This window comes from Benincasa hispida, chromosome 3, assembly GCF_009727055.1.
Source record: "Benincasa hispida cultivar B227 chromosome 3, ASM972705v1, whole genome shotgun sequence".
Taxonomy (NCBI): Eukaryota; Viridiplantae; Streptophyta; class Magnoliopsida; order Cucurbitales; family Cucurbitaceae; genus Benincasa; species Benincasa hispida.
Window position 1 is genome coordinate 44,725,117 of NC_052351.1, and position 22,613 is coordinate 44,747,729.

A 22,613-nucleotide genomic window follows, 5' to 3' on the forward strand; every position below is an offset into this window, starting at 1 on the left:
TATAACAACTACACTATCTTGCTCGACTAGGGAGAAATCGAATCCACGTCATTAAAAATTTATTTAGATTAATAAGTTTTTCCACCCTCAATAGCTAAACTTATGATACGATGTTTAGACTTACTTCATTGAATCAAAGTTCATCGGCCCAAAATAGAGACTTACAAAACAAAAACAAAACTATTTCAATTTAATATGAATATTTTACCTTCAGAAATTAATTTATAATTAAACCTTTTTTATTGAAAATAACATTGGTAAATAAATTAAATTCTTTATAAATCCAAAAAAGATTGGTTGATCCAGGGACCCACCTAAAAATAATTCTTGGGAAAAAATATACTATTTAGATCCAGATTTTGAGTTTATTTTTCATTTGATCTCTAAATTTTAAATATTACACGTTTAATTTGTATTTTGAGTTTAAATTTCATTTTGGTCTTTGCATTTCAAAATATTATATTTTTACCTTTGAGCTCTAAGTTTTGTTTTGATTTAGTCTCTAAGTCTCAAGAAATTTACACTTTTAAAACTTGATTTTTTATTAGATAAAAATTTTGAACCTTAGCGTCAATGTCTATTATTTAATTTTTAAAAATTAAGATTATCTTATATAAAAAAAATTAGTTTTCCACATAATTTTTTTATCATATTAAAATTAATAATAAAAATTTATTTAAAAAATGATAGTTAACATCAAAGACCAAAATGAGTAATAAGGGAAAATTTGGAAGTAAAAGTGTAAAATATTGGAATCTAAAGATCAAAATTTATAGACCAAATAGAGATTAAACTAAAAAATTAGAGATAGAAATACAAAAGGCTAACTACCAACCATGAATATTTGATAAGAATAATAATGGTTTATCTTTGTAGAAGACAAGTTGATTTTGAATAATATACCCAGTTTGATGTCGCATTGGCTTACGACTTTAATGATCATATTATTCCACAAATTTTAGTTTAAAATAAAGCAAACCATTAGGAGTTGGTATAAAAGAAAAGAATGGAGCATATTAGGTAAGGCAATAGCAAGGAAATTAAAGAAAGAGGAGATAAAAAAAAATGGGAGAAAAAGTGGAGGTGTTTGGGGCATGGTTCAGTCCTTTCAGCCGACGAGTAGAATTGGCTTTGAAACTGAAAGACATTGAATATGATTATATTGAAGAAGAAGTATATAAGAAGAAGAGTGATTTGTTACTGAAATTCAATCCTGTTTACAAGAAAGTCCCTGTCTTCGTCCATGCCGGAAAACCCATTGCAGAGTCCATTGTTATTCTTCAATACATAGAAGAGACTTGGAAGGACAATCCCATTTTGCCCCAACATCCTTATCACAAAGCTCTTGCACTCTTTTGGGCCAATTTCTTGAATGACAAGGTATTACTTTTCCGATTTATATATATTGGTTTATACTCTAATATTTTCTCTCTCCAATTAAATAAAAAAAAATAAAATCTCAATAAATAAATGTATTTTCTCTCTCCAACTATCCATCACACTCAAAGATATTTTAATCCGAATAATTCATTCAATCTTATATACGAAAATATCAAAAAAGTTGGACATTTAGGAAAATAAGTTTTGAAAATAAATTGAATCTATAATAATCCCTATATGTATCTAACTTTTAGGGCCATTTTATTTCATTTGTGTTTTTTATCCCTATAATTAGGTATAGTCTAGATTACATCTAATTCTATAGACTTTATTTTCTTTACATGGTAAAAAAAAATAAAAATAATTCAATCATAGTAACTTTTTATTTAGTGATGTCTTTGTTATACAAAAATTGTAAATTTTTTTTAAAAAAAAATTAAGCTTTATAATCATTACTTTGGCACACCCATAAGTATTTATGGTTTCTTATTAACTTTCTTCTACTACTTTCAAAAACCATGTCAATTTTTGGAATTAAAAATAATAATAATAAAAGAAATAGATTTCAAAAAACGTTTTGCTTTTTAGAATTTAAACGGAAATTTAAGTTTGACCAAGAAAGATAAAAATTATAATTGAGAATTTGGAAAACAATAAATTAAACTTAAACTTAAAAATGATAAACTAAAAACGAAATTGTTATCGAACATGATTTAAATTTTTTTGTTTATGTATTTATTTTTATTTTATCATCATATGTTTTACTTCTAAAATTATGATACATGTCTTAGAATAAATTACATAACATGATATTTTCAATATTTAATTTAAAATTCATAGAAGAAGAAAAAAGAATAAAAATTTACCAAAGAAGGAAAGAATTAAAAAAAAAAATTGATTAATTTATCTATTGGGCTTGTGGTTTTATGTGGATTATATTTGACAGGTGCTGCCTGTATTAATCAAAGCAAGGAGATCAAGGGAAGGAAAAGAGAGAGAAGAGGCAGGGGAGGCATTAAGAACACTTGAAGAACAGCTTAAAGGGAAGAAATTCTTTGGAGGAGAGACATTAGGATTTGTTGACATTGTTGCTAATTTCATAGCTTATTGGAGTCCGGCCATGGAAGAAGCTTTGGATGTTCAAATACTTACCACTGAATTGCAAAAGCTTCCAAGGCTAACCCAATGGTGCCATCACTTTCTTCAACATCCCATTGTTAAACAAACTCTGCCCCCCAAAACTCAACTCCTTGCTTTCTTTAAATCACAGTTTGGGACCAATAATCTTCCTTCCAAATGAACACATACTCATGCCCTTGTTCTACATCATATTGAATGTCATTTTCTTTTCTTGTTAATATTTATTTTTGAGATATATAATTGAATCCAACTCCATAATTTAAGAGTATTTTTGTCTAAACAACCCTGGAAAGCATTTATTGATAGATTTCCGAACACAAAAAAATTGTCTAGATATAATTATGTGTTGTTTAAGTGAACGAATCTAAATATTAAGAGAAGTAAATTGAAGATAATAGTTAGTTAAAAAAAATTATAAATAAAAGGAAAAAATTGGAGACATGAGATATTGAAAAGAGGAAGACGACAACAAGTATGGTTCATAGATGTGTCATGTGTGTTTATTTTTCTCCACTTACATATTTAGATTTCTTCACACAAGTAAATCTAAACTTTTTTTCTTTTCATTATAAATGAAACAGCTAAAGCTTAGAGTGATTAACATTAATGATAATTTTTTACGGTAATTGGGTATCAAGTTTGAACAATTTCACATATATGTAAGTGTTAACCAACAACCGTAGCGGTGAATGAGAGTTTTTTGGGCAGGCCCTCTCCAAATTGGGCTGCTTAATTATGTTCTCAAACTGGGCTTCTACTACCAATCCAATCCCACTCAGCAATTTTCGGTCCTACTACTGTATTGTCGCCTATAATGTTATCCATATTTTTTAAAGTAGAAATAGTGTCTATAGATTTAATTTTCAAAAATAAGAAAAATAAATAATTATCAAACAAGATTTTAGTTTTCTTTTTTTAATCTTAAAAAATAGAATCTTAATATAATATGGGTTAATTTTTCATTTTAATCCTTATCATTTGTGTTTTCTTAAAATGACCCAAGCCTCTCAAACGTATATCCATGCGTGCGTGGGTGTAACTAAAAAACGACTAGAATTTCTTACGTTATATATATTCAGTCCTCCAATCTTGCTACTATCAATGCATGATCGACTTCTTTTAGTGTAAATGTAAGTAATGAAAGCATCTATGAGTTGCATTTGTTCTTGATCAACACGATAAAATTGGTAAGGAAGAAAGAGCAATATGTGAGAGGTTTCAATTTCTACCTTGTATCTATATATGTATATATATATTTATTTAAGCATCGTTTGATAACTATTTGATTTTTATTTTCTCACAATTTCTTAATCATGATTTTCATCTTTCCTAAGTAAACATTTCCAAATTAATTTTAAAAACAAAAACTAGCTTTCAAAATTTTTTTTTTTTAGTTTTCAAATTTTGATTTGGATTTTGAAAACACTGCTAACATCTCATAGGTAAAAGTAGACAACAAAAATAAATTTAAAAAATCAATAGGTGAAAGTGAATTTTATAAGCATATTATTTTTTTAAGAAAACCCAAATAATTATCAAAACTAGGTCTTATGTAGCACATTTTCTTTGGACATGGTGGAGAGACAATAAACTAACATCCATACTATTAAATTTTTATCAACATGTCGATATTTCTACATTTCCATGAGTATGACATCGACATAAGGGGTGAATTGATGTCTTCATTATATCGCAAAAAAAAAAATCACGAAACACAAAAATAAGCATCAAAACACCACTAACATAAATATAATGGAGTAATAGACTATAAACTTGTTTGAAAATCATAAAACATTTATTTATTAATTCAAAATTATTTTTTTGAACATTTTATTTTTATAATTTTTCTAGAAAAATCTATCAAAATCAACATTTTATCGATACTTCTAATGAAATTTTCGTAAAATTAAGTTCTCGATATTTTATTCAATATATCGACATCTTAAACCTTCCTAACATCTAAAGAAAATACCGACATTTTACCATTAAAAAATGATAAAGAAAATTCTCATTTCGTGCCATTTTTATTTTAGTATTGCATATCATGAATATATAAGTTGGGATTGAAATATAGTCCTCATCAATCCAATATAGCATTAATGGAGCCACTTTCACATGCGTACAAATGGGAAAAGAAAACCCAAAATCAAGATATTTCTTAGACAATCAAATGTCACCAAGATGGAGATATATAAAGAGCAATAATGTAGCAATCTTTGACCCCAAAAAATCGCAAGTAAAACGAATGGAATTTCGTCCAAACAAACAAACAAAAAGAAAGAAAGAAGCCAACATTATAAGGTGATGATGTGTCGATTGGCCAAAACTTGGTTCTTTGAAAACCAGTGAAGAAAGAGGATGAAAGACAATATTCAAAGTGGAAGCATGTGAAGAAGAGAGAGAGAGAGAGAGGAACTAAGAAGAAACAAGAAGAATCCAAAATGTCGCATGTAACGAACCGTACGTCTTTGTCAAATTGTGTTTGAAAGACTAAATGAGAAACAAAAACAAGAATTTAAAAAAATGGAACTTCACAAAACCCACCTATACTTGCACCTTCTCAGGCATCTCCTTCTCCATTTTTCTCCTTTGTAAGGATAAAATATAGGGATTGTTTGGCCATTAATACCCGAAATTTAATATGTTGGAGTTAGAAAATTTGTATTTTGGATGTTTTGTGCAAACTATAATTTGTGAGATAAGAAACTGTTATTTGGAAATATGTGAACATAAATATAATGGGTATTAGAGGTTGAAATATTATATTGTATGGAAGATAGGAATAGGAGGGGGACAGATGGTCAAAGTTGTAGAAGAAGAATATGCTAAAACACAGAAATATTGACAGCTAAAGCCCAAAGGTAAACGACAGAAGAAGTAGCCCATCCTAAACCCTTTTCCCGCTAATCAAGCTCACATGCTCCCTCCCTTCCTTTATTTTTTTAATCACTTCCCCCATTTCCTTTTTCTTTCTTCTTTTTCCTTTTCCTCTATAATTTAGTCTTTTTTAAACTAAAAAATTAGAATTCATTCCTAGCTATTTAGGATTGTTTTATCATGAAATTCTAGCTTTTAAAATCATATAGACTATATTTTAACTTTTTTTTCAAAATCATAGACATCAATTTTATAATTTAACCTACAACTTTATAAATATATCTACATTATTAAATATTATCACGTCTATAAACGTGAACTTTTCTAATCATCAACTTCAATCCTATTATTAAACCTTACTCAATGTAACATAGCTAGGTACTTCTAAGATAACAGACAAAGTGACATCTAAAGGGAATAATATCATACCATTGTAAAAATATGTGGATGACTCATCCCTAACAAGTGGTTTTAAAGTCATACCTTTGACTTAGCCGTGGGAGTAGAATCTTTATTCAGTGGGGTCAATGTGGTACTTTTCGAAGAACATACATATTCAAAGTCAAAACACAAATGGAAAAATACATTATCCATCCCATCGGATAATCAAAATATATATATAATGTTATTTTTCCTATCTAACAAATCCAAAAAATCAAAACATAGTCTAGGAATGGGCCCAATATTTGTGAAGATGTCCCTAATTTGAAGATATAGAACAATAAGTATAAGCGTGGTGTGTGAGCCATAATAATGACCACAATTATGATGCCTGAAAATTGAAGAATCCCCTACTCCATCTTTCCCCGTGTCGGTGTTGCCGGTGCCGACCAGCTCATTCCACGGCGGAGCAGACTCGCAGACCAGTGCGGAGGGCGGAGACAAGTGGTTCAGTAGTTTGGAAACTGGAAGAGGGGTAAAGAGATTCTTGGAACTTGGAGAGGATTTTGGGTGAATGGATTGATGGATTTTATGGAACAGTCGAGGGGAGAAATTTGATGGGGTTGGTAAATGCAATGTAATTTTGGGAATTAAAAAAATGTAAAGGGAGAGAGTTCAGTTGGGGAGTGGGCAAACGAATTTGGTATTGGGGATTTTTGTCGAACACCTTTTGGGCATTCCCCATAGGCCATAACACATAATACATATGTCTTTTATTTTTCCTTATTGGATTTTCTTCTATTTCCACTTTCCTGCCTTGTCTTCTTCACCTCTCATTCCCCCTCGACTTATCTTTTGTCTTCTTTACTCAATCTTGCACCAATTATTTATTCAAATTTTTACCCTTTTTTTTCTTCCATTTAATGTTGTTGGTTGCGGGTGCAAGTCCAAATAAAAAATTTAAAAGAAAAAAAAAACGACCAAATTGGCTTAAAGATTGTATTAGATAAGAATAGAGTCAATTGACAATTAAAAAAAAGGGTAACTTGTACATCGGATAAATATTGAGATGTCTCTTCTCAAAAACTTGTTTGAAATGTCTTTTTAAGTTCAAAAACATTTTGAATTAAAGGAGTGTTTGGGTCACCAACTTGAAGTTGGTAGAGTGGGATATTTATTCCATATTTGGGGCTCTAATTATAATAGTTAATGTTTTTAATTATTATAACTTACAATTAACTATAGTGTTCCTATTTCAAATCTCTCTTGTTATCTTGTTTACTATTTCCTACCTATTCTCTCTCTCTCTTTGTTACCATGTTTACTATTTATTACTCATTCTCTTTTTTCCTCTTTCTTACCGTGTTTACTATTTTCTAGCCAAATTAATAAAATAGTCTGAGCCCCAAATACACACTATTATAACCCAGATTAAACTAGTCTATACTCCAAACACGAACTAAATTAAAATAGTTTGAGTCCCAAATAAACACTATTATGTATCTTTTATTTTTTTTTTACTGGGGTGGGGTGGGGCGAGGACAGGGAAAAATGTAATCCCCGTCTTCGTCCCGGTATAGCCAAAGGGGAAAAAATTCTTCTCACTCCCTCCCTCATTCCTCTTTTAAACAGAGATTCCCACCCCGTTCAAGGTGGATCCTTATAGGATTCAAGCCTACAGATTAAATGGACATCTCTCATTGAAACTAGCATATTCAAATTAAGTGGACCAAATCCATACCAAATAATATCTCAATTTTACTTTCCTTTTCGGAAGATTTGTTAGTGAAATATTCGACCAAATAGTGCAAAGTCTAAATAATAATGTTTTGAATTGGATTGAAGTTACACCATGTTTAAAATCAGGCGTAGTATAGCAAGAGTTTTTTTCTTTTTTTCATATTACAAATTTTAAAATTTATTAGAGAAATATACAGATACAAATGTATGGAAGGTCACACATCTTGCGACTTTATCCATGAAAATATTTGTTGCTCTTGAATGGACAAAGTTTTTAATATTTTTAAAGAAGAATAAATTTTATTATTTTTATAAATAGTTTGACATTTTTTTAATAGGTAAAAAAATTCCAATAAAAATTGTAATATTAGAAGAAAAAGCCCATAGTATGGCATCCCAAGTCCGAAGCATGTGAAAGGGTGTGGATTTTGAGAAATTCTAAAGGCAAAGGAGAAGAAAAGAAAAGAAAGAAAGAATATTTTGACATTGCAAAAAAAAAAAAAAAAAAAAAAATCATTAGATATGGGGAAGCAAAATCTCATTCATTTGGTCCCTACAAAAGATTTTCTTGCAATATAAAGTGAACTTGAAAACTGCACAAAGGGAATGGAAGCTGCTTTTTAGTTTTTACTATGGAGCCAAACCTAAGCAATGCAGCTACTTTTTTTCCCTTTAATATCCATAACTGCTTAATTAGACCAATTCACTAAAATCATTGTTAATACGTCCTTTAAATAATTATAAAGTTCAATACTCGCTCTAATTATTCATATTTTTCAAGAAAAATTTTATCCATAGAAATCTACTCAATTTAAAACTATTAGATCAGATAAAAGGTTGAGGTCTTTGTAACCATTTTGTTTTTTGTTTTTATTTTTAGAAATTAATCCTATAAACACCTCCTTTGTTATCTATTTTTCACTGATGATTTAAAAAAACCAAGCCAAATTTTAAGAACTAAAAAAATTAGCTTTCAACTTTTTGAAATTTGGCTAATAATTCAACTATTGTACTTAAAAAATATGTTAAGAAATGTGGATGAAATATGTTTAATTTTCAAAAAACCAAATGGTTATCAAACATGGCCTAAGTTTTTAAATTTCGTTTTAGTCTAAGCTCATTCTATTCGTTTGACCTCTAAAATTTCATAATATATTGGATTATAAACTTCTAAAATGTCTTTTCTAATCTCTAAAGCTTTCAAGTATGTTTTATATTAAATAATACGATGTTTCATCTCAAAATTAATTGACACATTAAGAAGTGACTCATCTATCTTATAAACATTGTGAGAATCCTCAAAATGTCCCTCAAAATAGTATCTCTTTGAGTTTACTATTCTAAGATTGTATCTCAATTTTTACTTTTTTTTTATTTTGGATCAAATGTCCATTTGGTTTTTAGGACTATGATACCATATTAGATAACAAAAGACTCCATTTTAAAATCAATTGTCTGTTATTAGATGAATAACTCATATATCTTATAAACCATCAAGCTTGTGAGGTCTCTCCACTTTTCTAATGTAAAATCCTCAAGATTGTGTATATATATATCCAATTATCGTTGAGTTATGGTTACTATGACTTATAAGTCTGTTGTATCACAATTACTGGAATGAAAATTTTGGACAAAAATGACATTTTAACTTATAGTCTTTTTATTAAAAAAAAATAAAATAAAATGAACAGCGTGAGTTCCAAAAATGTGTTAGTGGTATTTTCTTTTTCTTTTAATGTATATCTTCTTACAAACCCCAAAAAGGAAGAGGAGGAAAAAAAAGAAAAGAAAAGAAAAGGAGATATACATGAAGGAGAAATTATTATAATGGGTGGCTATATCTAGTTGCTAGCCTTGGACAATCTTGAGACTCACTCAAAAAACCCTAAATTATTACCTCTATATCAAGCTAGGGTTTTTCTCTCTCATCCCTGAGTGGTGGTGGAGATGGAAAAAAAGCCCTAAAATGGTTCTCCGGCGGGCCAGAGCCACCTGGACGCCACTGCCTCTCCTCCGCCACTCACGGCTGCAATTATGAAACTTTATTAACACCTACCTTATAAATTTTAATTAATGTGTCTATGCTTCTTTAAATTCAATTATTAATCCTTTGCCAAGAAAACAATTATTAATTTCTAGTTTGTGCTCATGTTGTGAAATTAACTCAAATTAAATTCGCTTTTCTTTGTTGTCAAAAAGTACTGTTTACGATCAAGCCATGAATAATTTATTTATTAATCATTATTATGTTGTTTTTCTTGGCCTATCTTTAATTATCTTCAATTTGATGACAATGACATTTTTCTTTTGGTAGGTCATTTTTTAGCTCAACAAGATTAGAATGGGAGATATCATTTGTAAAAGAGAGAGTTTTTTTTTTGTTTTTTGTTTTTTTTTAAAAAAAAGTAAATTTCATTAAAATTCCAAAATCAAGGAGATAATGGAGGATTAAGAGAAAATCGATGGCATAACAATTTTTTTTATATAGTTATTACTTCGACAAATTATTTTAAATGACAAAATTATTAAAAATATTTATAAATAATAGTAAAATATCACAATATATCTGTAATAGACAATGATAAATTATTATCCATTGTCTATCTTGATATAAATAAATAAATATAGTAGTCTATAAATAGTAAAATTTTGTTATATTTATAAATAATTTAGTTCATCTTCCTATATTTGAAAACAACCCCTTACTTAGGAGTGTACATAGGTCGGGTTGGAGGAATTTTGTGGACCAGCCCAAAAATTCAGGATGGCTTTAAATGAACCCTATTGGTTCGTTTTTGAAGGGTCAACCCAACCTAAGATTTTCGGGTTGGGTCGGGTTGGGTCGTCGGTTTAATTTTAATTTTTTCTTTTAGGCGAGGGATGAGGGTTTCACACTCACAGATTTGTTTGTTTTTTTTTTAATATAAATTGTTTACTGTTTAAGCGTGAAGGGGAAGTGACGATCGTGGAGTGGATTAGGGAGGTGAAGAAATGTTTAGGCGAGGGGCAAGGGACGAGGGACGCGGGTTTCCGTTTCACACTCACATGTTTTTTGTTTTTTTAATATATATATATATATATATATACATGCACATATTCAGGTCAATCCGGCCTTAAAAGGGAGTAACCCGAGATCCGACCTGGAATTTAATTTTTTTAATACTTTTTAACCCAACCCACCCAAAATAAAATCTAATCTAAACTGGGTAGTCTGAGTTAGTCGGGTTATTGGATTTTTTTAACATCCCTACCCTTACTTATTAAAATAGTTTTTTTCTCTATAATTTATAAAATATTATTTGTTTAGATTATTTTGTTATTGATGTTTAGGATTGGTGTTATTGTTCTACTTAAAGAAAAAATTGAGAAATATAAGTTTAAATTAGAGCAAATAATTATCTAATTAATATAAAAGAAAAGATATATTTATCCAATTAAAAAAATCTACAACAAAGTTTGTTTTTAAATAATTAGTATAGTCTAATTGGTATAGATATATAGGATTAAGTGCTCAAACTAGAGATATGTAAGAAAAAAAAGGGTTAAATGTGGGTAACTTTTAAACTATTCGTAAATTTAGAGTCTATTTTTGTCTTTATTGAGTTACATCTCTTAAAAAACGTAATAATTATAGAGTTTGTTATGGATTTAAATAAAAAAAATTATGTTACTATAGTTTCTTTGTCGACAAAAGAAATGCCCATAATATGAATAGATTATTTTTTAAAAAATAAAAAAATTATTTCCTTTTTCTGTATATAGATCAAATTTTAAATCATTTTTTTTTATCTCCCTCCATGTGGGATTTGGCATTTTGATTATGGGATATAATGATGTTTACTTGAGGAATGTCCTTTTTTTTCCCTGTTTCTCTCTCCATCTTTATAAGACATAACTTCAAACATAAGCATCAAAAAAAAAGAAAAAAGAAAAATCAATTGTTAAAAGAGAAAGAAAGAAACAATTGACAACATGATTTCATGTGGGATTAACACACAACACAACATGCTGTCCCCTTTTAATCTCCATACCAACAATAATAATTGAAACAATTACAAAATTTCATCATCTCTATCTGTCCAATTTTCCTAATTATACCTCATTAATTGTTTAAACATATTCATTTTGATATTTAATACTCATCTAACTATGATTAGTTTTAAATTTTTTATAAAAATGGACCGAGTTTCAATACATCGGATTTTAACCTTTAAAATACATTCATATATATCTAAATTAGTTGAATTATTTTATGGGTAATTATTTTAAATCACAAAATTATTAGAGATATTTTCAAGGTTTAAATACTATCTTAGTTCTTGTACATTTGATTTTAATTTATTTTGGTCCCTAATACGTTTAAAATATTCCTTTTTGTTTCCATACATTCATTTTGTCTTTATACTTTCAAAATGTTTATTTTGATCATTATACTTCTAGAAAGTGACCATTTTAGTTCATTTATTTCCATTTCTACTTTATTTTCAATATATCTAAATGGTCACTTTTTAAAAGTTAAAGTACCAAAATAAATCAAAAATTGAAAATAAAAGAAAGTATAGGAACCAAAATGAAGCAAAGTTAAAAATATATGGACTAAAATGAATAAAATTTAAAGTATAAGGACTAAATTAATATTTAAACCTATGAGATGTATTTAAATGTCACCATCTTAATAACCTTTTAGAATATTTGTAATTGTTATTTTTTTATATTTAAAAATTAGATGAATTAAATTATATCAGTATAAAAATATGCATAAATTAAATAAATGAAATTTGCAAGCATCAAATGATTATGATAATTATGATGGTTTAGATTAATAGGAATTTTTTTTTTTTTTTTTTTATAATTGTCTTTCCCCCTTATCATTCAAACATGCTACCCATAATCATGGCCTCACCATTCCCACAAGAAGATTTTTTTAAAAAAAAATATATCAATTTTATTTATTTTTTTCTTAAGAAAGAAAAAAGAAAAAGAAAAAAAAGATATAGCGAGTGAAAGAATAAATGGGGGGCACGTTGTTGGTATGCTGCTCATTAATGTCTTTCCTTAATTTATTGAACATTTAAGTTAGCAAAAACGACAGAAGCAAAGTGGCTGAGACATTTATTACAAATACAAAAACAAAATAAATAAACAAATATTTTAAAATTTTACAAAAAAAAAAAAAACATATGGTCTGGTCTCTCCCAAGTCGGCGGCCGGCATCCTCTGTTTCTTCCATTTGCCCTGTTTTCTGAAGAATGACGGCGGCGAATTCATCCACAATAGAGAAACCCTAGCCCTGTCCCTAACCCTTAACCTATTCTTTTTCCTTAACTTTAAATCTTATTTTTGGTTCATAATTTTTAATTTATTTATTGTAAAAAAAAAAAAATGGCTGATGGGCATTCTAGTTTTATAGTTCACAATTAGATATATTAGAATGTACTAAAAAGAATTAGGCTGATGAGAAGCCAAGCACTTCTTCAAAACCATGTTGACGATGGAATAATTTTAAAGTACAAATGTAATGTCAAAGGAGAATATGTATAAATATGTAGGAAAATAACTAAATTGAGAGTCAATATTTTTTAAGTTGTTGACTTTCTTTAAATTCTATTAACAGGTTCATGTATCAGCATTTCATATACTTTAAACAGAACATTATATTGCGAAATTCGCTTTTATAATTCTTTTTAGAAAATTAGAATTCATTCTCTCTGAATTATAATTAAAATTTAACGTTTTTTATATGGACTATTAGAGACTAATTTTTATTAATATAACAATTGTAAAAATAGAGATTGAATCCTCAATCTTTAAAAAAAAAAACAATAAAGATATATCAATTATCAATTAATTAAATTCATTAGGATAATTTATAAAAAAAATATATAGAGTAAATTAATTTTCTTTTGATGAACTAAATTTATAACTTAATCAACAGAGAAATATCTGATATTGGGTGTTAATAATTCTTATTTGATAAAGAAAATCAACGTAATCGAAATCGAATATAAAGATAAAGATAAAAGTGGATGTGGTAAAATAAAATAATTAAAGAAAGGGAGATTTTTAAAAATAAAAAATTAAGAAATTATTTACTTTAAAATAACAAATTTTTAATGTTATTTGGTAAAGATTAATAGAGATGAATTGAAGTTTATCGATATTTATCGATATAAAAACGGGCAGAGATTTTCGTTAAAAAAAATGGATGGATAAGAATAAATTTCTTTCGGTGCGGTTAAATGAGGAGAAAATATATAGATTTCACAAAAGGCAGGCAGAAGTTGAGTTGGTACTTGGTGCTTTTTTCCACAAATTCAAACCCTTTTACCTCAGATTATTAAAAATTAATTAAATTAAATTAGTTTTTAAAAATTAAAATGCCTTGGTTCGATGGGGACAGAGTACAGAGTCACGCAGAAAATCAGACCGCACCATGCCGACCGGTCGGACCCACTTCCCCTTCTCATTCTCTTCACGCGCCGAAATGGCGGTGGCCAACAATTCCAAACGGCTGCAACCTTTAAAAGTTTAACCCCAGGTTCCTTCCCACGTCCTTGCCACGTCACCATCATTTAATTATTTTTTTAAACAAAAATCATATAATACTAATAATAATAATAATAATAATAATAGCTGTAATTATTTAATTCTCGGATGTTAGCTTAATAATTTAAATTTAGTTAATGGATTAGTATTGGTGTCCACGACGGAGCCGATTAAATTCCGCCGTCCCACGCCGGGCGTTTTCCCCCTCACCTTAAGATTCCGTTTTTTGTTTTTCTTTTTCTACGTTATGTATAATAATAATAATAATCAGATATTCTTTATGTTATTGACCGTCTAAAAATTATAATGAAGTCAACAATTATTTGAATTTTTTTTAAAATCCTTTTTTATTATGACGTGGAAAAACGATGTTTTTGGATGGAAATTGTAGTGGATTTGACCGAGGGAGGGTAGAGTTGGGAAATTTGAAACTATTTAAGTTCGTACAGAATTTTTAGAGTACTTGTTTTTTTATAGGACACGTGTCCTGTAATATTCATCATTTATTCATGATATTCATAAATATACATGCCCACCTGCCTTTCATCAACACTAAATTTTTTTTTTCTTTTTTCTTTTTTTCTTTTTTTAGCGATATCAACACTTAATTCCTTCCTATGTAATTAATGGGAAATATTTATAAGATGAACAGTTTTCCATATCATATTTAATTATTTATTGAATGCCATAATGACTCATTAAATAAAATAATATTATTATCAATGAAAGGAGTATTAATTTTTTTTTATTGTAATTAATATGTCAACGTATTACATTTTTATCAACATTTTCATCCATATTTTTATATTTTTTAATAGTTCTATTGTGGGTATAATATTGACATTTTTGTGACTTCGAAATTTTAAACTTTGATGTCTAGAGTAATAGTAAGGGAGTTTTCTTTTCTTTTTCTTTTTCTTTTCTTTTCTTTTAATCTTTTGATTTTTAATATAATTGGGATAAAAAATTTCGAACTACGATCTCGTGATTAGTAACACATTCAAATGTCAATTGAATTATGTTCACTTCGTTTTTAGGGAAATTTAATGTGAAAACTTTCAATTTTAACTAGTAATTGCTTAACTACCATACAAAATTGGATAAATTATGTTTTCAGTTCATGAAATGTGGGTAATGTGTCAAATTAGTTGAATTTAATATTTTAATCAACATTTTTCGTTAGATAGACTTCTAGTCTATAACATTATCTACAAATAGGAATATCATAACAGAACAAAAATCTGGAATGTGAGATGATGTTCCTACATGTAAATGAGGCAACGATGGTGGTGAGTTCGTCAAAAAAAGTGTTCGAAGGAATTTGTGGTTCAAGATTAAAAAATATCAATTTTATATCTTATTAACCTCTTATATTAGGTCTTTGTTTCAAATACTACACGAAAATTAACCTAAACTCTTATAAAAAAAAAAATGTAATTTACGATATAAATATTTTGATAATATGCATTTTATATAAATATATATATTTTTAAAATATCTCTATTTGAAACGGTTAAACATTTATTTGGAAATCTAACTAAATTTAAAGTTTAGTTAATGAATTTTTAGAGATGTATTTGATAAAGCACTGTACGGGTCGATACGCACAGCACCTAGTATCCATCGTTTACGGTTAGGACTACTGGAATTTTAAAATAATTTTAATAACTTTATAAATATTTATCGATCAACATGATATATGAAGTAGAGAGATTGGAGTTGGAAGATGAATTTACTACTGGACTAGTAAGTGGTTTTGATACTATGTCAGTATTTTATATATACATTATATAAAGAGTATAAAGTCGAGCTCTCGGATCCATACTAAATTCACTCCTATTTAGATAACTAATTGAGATTCGTATAAAATGGAATGATGTAAATTTTAATAAATCTAATATATATACATCTTTCAAAGGTAGTTTAATTAACCAAACTTCGAAGGTTAGAAAAGACTATTACTTTTACACCCTCAATAATTAATATTAATAGGTCTTTGCGCGTGAATGTATGCTTCATTGTTCAAACTATTAATAATTTGTTAGATAAAATAGAGGTATTAAGAAACATAAACACAAACGAAAAGAATGTCATAATTTTACTTTGCATTAATTGGACTACATTCCCTCAAAATCTATTTTGCCAAATGTTTTTGTATGAATATAAATTGTGGTTAGCAATCTATACAACAGCTTGGATAAAATATTCATATAGCTGCAAAATCAATATCCAAATTGCACAAAATGACAACCCAACGTTACTAACATTCTAAAAAGAAAAATGGGAGGTTTAAATCCTCTTATACTTTATCATTTGTGCCAACAAAAATTTGTCCTATTTAACTTTTGGTTAAATTATAATAAATACATATCTCCTCGTAGACTTCGTTTCAATTGTAACTCCAAAATTTGAAAAGTTTCATTTTAATATTTGTAGTTTGAATTTTTTTTTTTTTTTTTTTTCAAATTTAAGAAGGAAAAAGTTTGTGCGTTGGGTTGAAAGAAGGAAAATAACAGGTATAATACACAAATGCACCATGTGTCTATATTTTTTTTCTATGTATATATTTGGATTTATTCACATGAGTAGAATGTTAACAAGATTACTTTATATCTATATTGAATAGATATATCGTAGAATCAGTATTCATGTCAAATTGTCAAAAATAATAACATATCGGATTTCATTGAGAAACTAATGATAGCTTCAAGATGAGAATAGATGATTATGGTCTTCCTCAACCAAAACTTTGAATGTCTTTAGTGGATCACTCTCTAGATGAGATTCAAGAAATACTGAGTGTTTATTGTTTTGGTATATCGAGAACCATAGCCCTAAGACCTCTTTATATACTAGTTCAATTAGGGTTTCCATTAAACTCTAATTAAGTAGGGAATGGACTTATAACCATTAAGTTCATGTTCAATAAGGAATCTAGGGCCTTAATTAATTAGATAACATAATATAGTCTAATCTAATAAAATAATCCAAGGAGATAAATTATTAATTTACATATATAGTTCATACTTTAATTAAACATATTATTATTTAAATATGTCTAACCTACCCTATACAATTTTCCAGTCAATGAATTTAAGGGCAAAAATTTAGTAGTTATTATTTTGAACTAAGTTTCTTATTTCAAAGTTTAAAATGAAACATTTTAAAAGTTTGGTTGAAGTATAATTAAAACTATCCCAATAATTTAGGGTTATTTTTTATAATTTAACTTTTAATTTTTATAAGCCATATTCGCTCTCTATTTATTATTGTTTTAACAATATATAGATAGAAAAAGTGAATTAACTAGTGGAAGGTAGGTCTTAAGACATTAAACATGAATATATAGCTTTAACATTAATTGACATATACTCATATTTGTTAGATAAAAATTTCAAATTCTCATACTCAACATCTATTACATTAAAAAAAAAAAAATGTGTTTATATATTAATACTATTAACCAGTTGAATTATGTCTTTTTTTTTATATATAATATAATTAAAAATATGGGGAACGTTTGGAGGCAAGGAATTGATTATTATACTCCTAAGTTATTATAGTTGGGTTTTAATAGTTTACATTTGGGGTGTAAATTATTTTAGTTTGAGTTATAATTGTATGTGTTTGAGGGATAAATTATTTTAATTTGAGAAGAAAATAGTAAAGAAAATAGTAAACACTATTGCAAATAAAAAAAAAATTATGAATGTAAATAGTAAAATTGTAACAAATAGTACATATTGTAGCAAATGGGGTTTTGAAATAGTATTTACTATAGTTAATTGATGTTTTAAAATAGTATTTACTGTAGCAAGATATGGTTGTTATAATCTTATGATAATTTTTGCCCCAAACGCCCCCGTTTATTTAAAATTTGCAAGGAAGTTCCATTATGGTATTAAATTTTCATCGACATATAAATATTTTTATATTTACTGTAGTAATATATGGTTGTTATAATCTTATGATAATTTTTGTCCCAAACGCCCCCATATATTTAAAATTTGCAAGGAAGTTCCATTATGGTATTAAATTTTCATGACATATTGATATTTCTATATTCACTGTAGCAAGATATGATTGTTATAATCTTATGATAATTTTTGCCCCAAACGCCCCCGTATATTTAAAATTTGTAAGGAAGTTCCATTATGGTATTAAATTTTCATCGACATATTGATATTTCTATATTTTCATAGGTTCAACATCGATATAAGGGGTGAATCGACATTTTCATTATATGATAGAAGACTACAAAAGATTAAAAAAAAGTAACAGAATGTTGATACAAATATAATATAAATAACATACATGTTAATTTATTTAAAAATTATAAAATATTTATTATTATTATTATTATTGAATCTTTTATTTTAATGACTTTTCTAAAAGTATCCATGAAATTAATACTTTGATCGATATTTTCGTAAAATTAAGATCATATTTTAAACTTTATATTCCACGACATCAGGCATTCAAAGAGGAGATGTGTGCAGCCAGCCAACGCTTAATTTGCCATATTTGCAAAATTATTATTATTATTATTTGTTAGTTTAGTTATGAAACGGCTCCATCATGCATTCCTTTGCTCGGACAATTATTATCATTATTTTCTAAAAGATTAAATTTACTTTATTTATAGAAATAAAGGATTGGATAAAAAGTTGCATATATAGTGAATAATGGTGATAAATTGATAAAATATGAAATATGAAAATTTGTGGGTATAGTTTCTTTCCCTTATAACTCATTTATTTATATATAATACAACTAAGTTCAATTCTTTTCAAAAATTCAACACTCAAAAATTATTTATCTTGAATAAACTATACAATAATTATTGAATTATCATTGCAAAATTATTTAATACTATTTTACAAACCTATGAATTGTTTTAATTGCATTACTACACATTTTCTAATAATTATTTCATTATTTCTTGGTAAATTTTCAAGTTTTGTTTCAATCATTACTAAATCCTATTTAGAAAAAGGAAACAAAAATCAAATTTCATCTAGGCAATATTTATCATTGTTTACCATAAATGTTTAATTAATTTAAGTGTGCCATGCATTTGAATAGGTTTGTGTTATAGGTAGTATTTATATTCAAGGGCAAAATAGACATTGCAAGAAAGAGGTAGCGGAAGCAACTATAGACAAATAAGCGATTAGGCTGAAGCATTTTTGAGTTAGATGGATCAGGTCGGCTTTGACCTACCGAGGTCGAGCCCATCGAATCATACATGTCGGACATATTAGCTCTAACACACGTAGGTTTTAAGAGTTAAGATAATGCAACCTGTAGCAAAGAGGCCATCTTGGACGTCAATCAGGGCAAAGCCTACAATCTAGAATCTTCCAAATATATAGTAACCTAAAAGAAATAGGAAAGCAAGGAAGATTTTAGAAACCCCAAAGGAAAAAAACACGACAAGAGCTTAAAGAGAAAAAAGAGGGATAAAGTAGGTGAATTCTCCATCAAAATCTGAAATCTTCAATTCTCTTATAGGTATCGAAATACGTGTGGCCTACACCACACTGATATGTAGTTTCTTCTTTATTTTTTAAGCGGGCTTACTTTCTCAAAATACAAATTTATCCTCGAAGCTACTCTGAGGTCAGTCGAATCTATCTAACCAAGTTTTCGCATCAACATTTTAAAAGGATGTTGATAAACTTTATGAGAAAAGTGACATTTGGTATTTTTTTTTTTTTTTTTTTAGTTTACTTCGACTATTTTGTATATAATCAAACTTAGTATTGTGCAAAAGTTCTTTTTGATTGAAATGAGTGGTTTTCAAGTACCTACATTTTCTTAGACTAGGTGGACTTAATGAAAAATTGAATCAAAGATAAATATTATCCACTTATTTAAGTCAATATGGCTTCGTTGTATAGTTATTTCGTTTTTTATTTTTGGTTTTTGAAATTAAGTCTATTTCTTCCAATTTCTTACAATGATTTGCATCTTTTTTAAGTACAACTAATTGAAATCTTAGCCAAATTCAAAAAACAAGAGCAAGCTTTTAAAAGCTACTTTTTTAGTTTTTTAATTTTGACTTTGTTTTTTAAACCATTGGTAAAAAGTAAATAATAAATAAAGAAATTTGGAGGTGAAAGTAGTGTTTATAGACTTAATTTTTAAAAACGAAAATAAAAATAGAAAAAAACTAAATGATTACCGAATGAACCTTAAATTGAAATCATTTGAAAGAAAAAAAAAAAGAAGAAAAAGGAAAAATAAACTATTGAAATTAGAAATTTCAAATATGATACTCATGTCTCTCATTTTGTCAAAAATAAGAGAGTAAAAAATTTCAACTTAATCAGACTTTTGATGATGTATTAACTAAAATTTCAAACTAATAACTACATCAAACAAAATTCTGAAGTTAAATATATTATTATGGAACGATTATAAACTAAAAAACATAATCAACATAAAACAAAAATAGAAGGGACGTGACTAAGAAAATAACAAAACTTGGACCAAATGTAGCACCCTAAGATCAAATACTGGCATAAGAAAGTGGGTTGGCTTGGATCAAGCGCTAACCTTGGCCTTGACAAGGTCAAGGTTAACAAAAATGTCTAACGGGCATGTATCATCCCAAAAAACATTGTTTTGAGATCGAAATGGACAAGGCTAAACCTAACAGAATGGACAATGAGACATTCTATTTGTATGTCTCAATACGAGGAGATAAAGGATTATTCTTGTGTAGCTCCAAAACTCAATGGGAAGATAATCATATGTAAATCATCTATACCTATAAATACATCATGAGTATAGCTCAAGGGAAAGGAAGTCCATCTTCTACCCATAAATTATTAATTTGTTGTACTGATCAACTTTTTAACTTAAGCATTGGAACGTGTGTGACTAATATCACACTGATGCATGGATGATTTTATTATGAAGATATTCTTCACTCTATTAAATAAATTTACTGTCAATGTGGTCAAACTGTCTGGCATTATATTCATAATTCTCCACTAATTCGTGACTGTTTTTATTTAACTCCATTTAAAATCAACCTAGAATGACCATAAATAACATTTATTCTTCTATCGAATTCTGACCAAAGTTGAAAGAAAATTAATACAGTGGAAATAATAAATAAAGAAAGAAAAAAAATGTAAATATGTAAATTGTAAAACAACTCAGATTAATTAAATAAGCTAATCGGTCGATTCAAACAATTTTCTCTAATATTTGTTAATGCCTACATTTAAATAAGTCCTAAGATGTGTGAAATTTATGTAAAAATTATTTAAAAGATAAAAATTTCACAATAAAGAAGTATATGAACAGATTCAAGAAACAAATTTTAAATGTACGAATAGAATATCTTTCCATCTCAAATAGTGGAAGAAAATTAATAAGATGTTTGGGAAATTTTTTTGATATATGTTATGGACAAATTTTAACCTGCTTACTGGGATCCATGAAGTAAGTTAAAGAGAGCGTTTTAGTAGGATCCATGAGGAGTTTAAGAAAGGTTAAATAAGGCTAGATATGATGAATCTAGGAGAATCTAAAGAAGTCTAAGATAGTTCAGAAGACCCCATGAAATAAGCTTAGTGAAACTTAGAGGAGTCTAAGAGAGTCTAAAGAGGCTCAGGCATGAAGAGCCTAAGTCTAAGCTTCGAGAGAGCCTAATGGAGCTCATAGGACCCATAAGAGATCTTGATTGAAGTCATGGTTGTCCATATTCATTAAGGTCAAGCCATAAATGAGACATTGAGAATTTAAATGGTGCACTCGTTGTAGTAATAATAGTGTAACTACCCATCAAATTGAAGGGATTGAATCCCAATGCGGGAAGTCATTTGTTATTTTGCCCCAATTTTGTTACAAAAAAATTATAGGATAGAAACATAAATTAATAATTAGGTTGAACATGCTTTATATAGTAATTAATTAGGGAAGATGAATTATAACCTTTGTAGAACCAATTCTTAAAGACTTTTTCCCGATCTTCTAGAACACTGCATGATCAAACCACAAGCAAGACACGACCACCAATCTCCTTTGCTATTCTCTTTGGAACAAGAAAGCTTTTAGGAGGTTTAATATTCTTGGAGAAGGTACAGACCAAACCATCGATTTTTTATTTTTATTTTATTTTATTTCATTTTTTTATATGTGAGAGTTAGAGATAACTATTCTATATTTTGTAATCTTCTAGGGTTCAGGTGAGGGGAGTTAAATCTTCTCACCCCACTAACCTCTGCCATGCAATGTAGGGGAGTTGAGTGATTAATTTGTTTAATTTCAAATTTAAATTAAATCTAATTTAATTTAAATAAATAAGATGCTTCTCTCTCATAACATATAATTTAATATGAATCTCGTTCACATTAAATTTGCTATATAGGTTTAATATGAACCAATTTATATTATTTAATATTTGAAACTCAAATATTCTTATCTTATATTATATAAATTTAAATTTGAATATGTTATAAATAAAGTATATATTATAATGTATCTATATATAATCTATTAAATCGTATCATATATAATAAATTTCCTTAAAC

At 27.8% G+C, this 22,613-nt stretch overlaps 1 protein-coding gene across 1 annotated transcript; it reads left to right on the forward strand.

Annotated features, from left to right (window-relative positions):
* Positions 1-1,009: 1,009 nt before the first annotated feature.
* On the forward strand, positions 1,010-2,788 carry LOC120074269 (probable glutathione S-transferase). The gene is made up of 2 exons (XM_039027343.1): positions 1,010-1,380; positions 2,327-2,788. The coding sequence occupies exons 1-2, from the start codon at positions 1,066-1,068 to the stop codon at positions 2,678-2,680; spliced, it is 669 nt and encodes a 222-aa protein (XP_038883271.1). The 5' UTR covers positions 1,010-1,065; the 3' UTR covers positions 2,681-2,788.
* The last annotated feature ends 19,825 nt before the right edge of the window (positions 2,789-22,613 follow it).

Bases quoted from the DNA above. Each gene is read 5' to 3' on its own strand.
- LOC120074269 (XM_039027343.1), top strand. From the start codon at position 1,066: ATGGGAGAAAAAGTGGAGGTGTTTGGGGCATGGTTCAGTCCTTTCAGC. The intron at 1,381-2,326 runs GTATTACTTTTC...TATATTTGACAG, and splicing joins CCAATTTCTTGAATGACAAG to GTGCTGCCTGTATTAATCAA.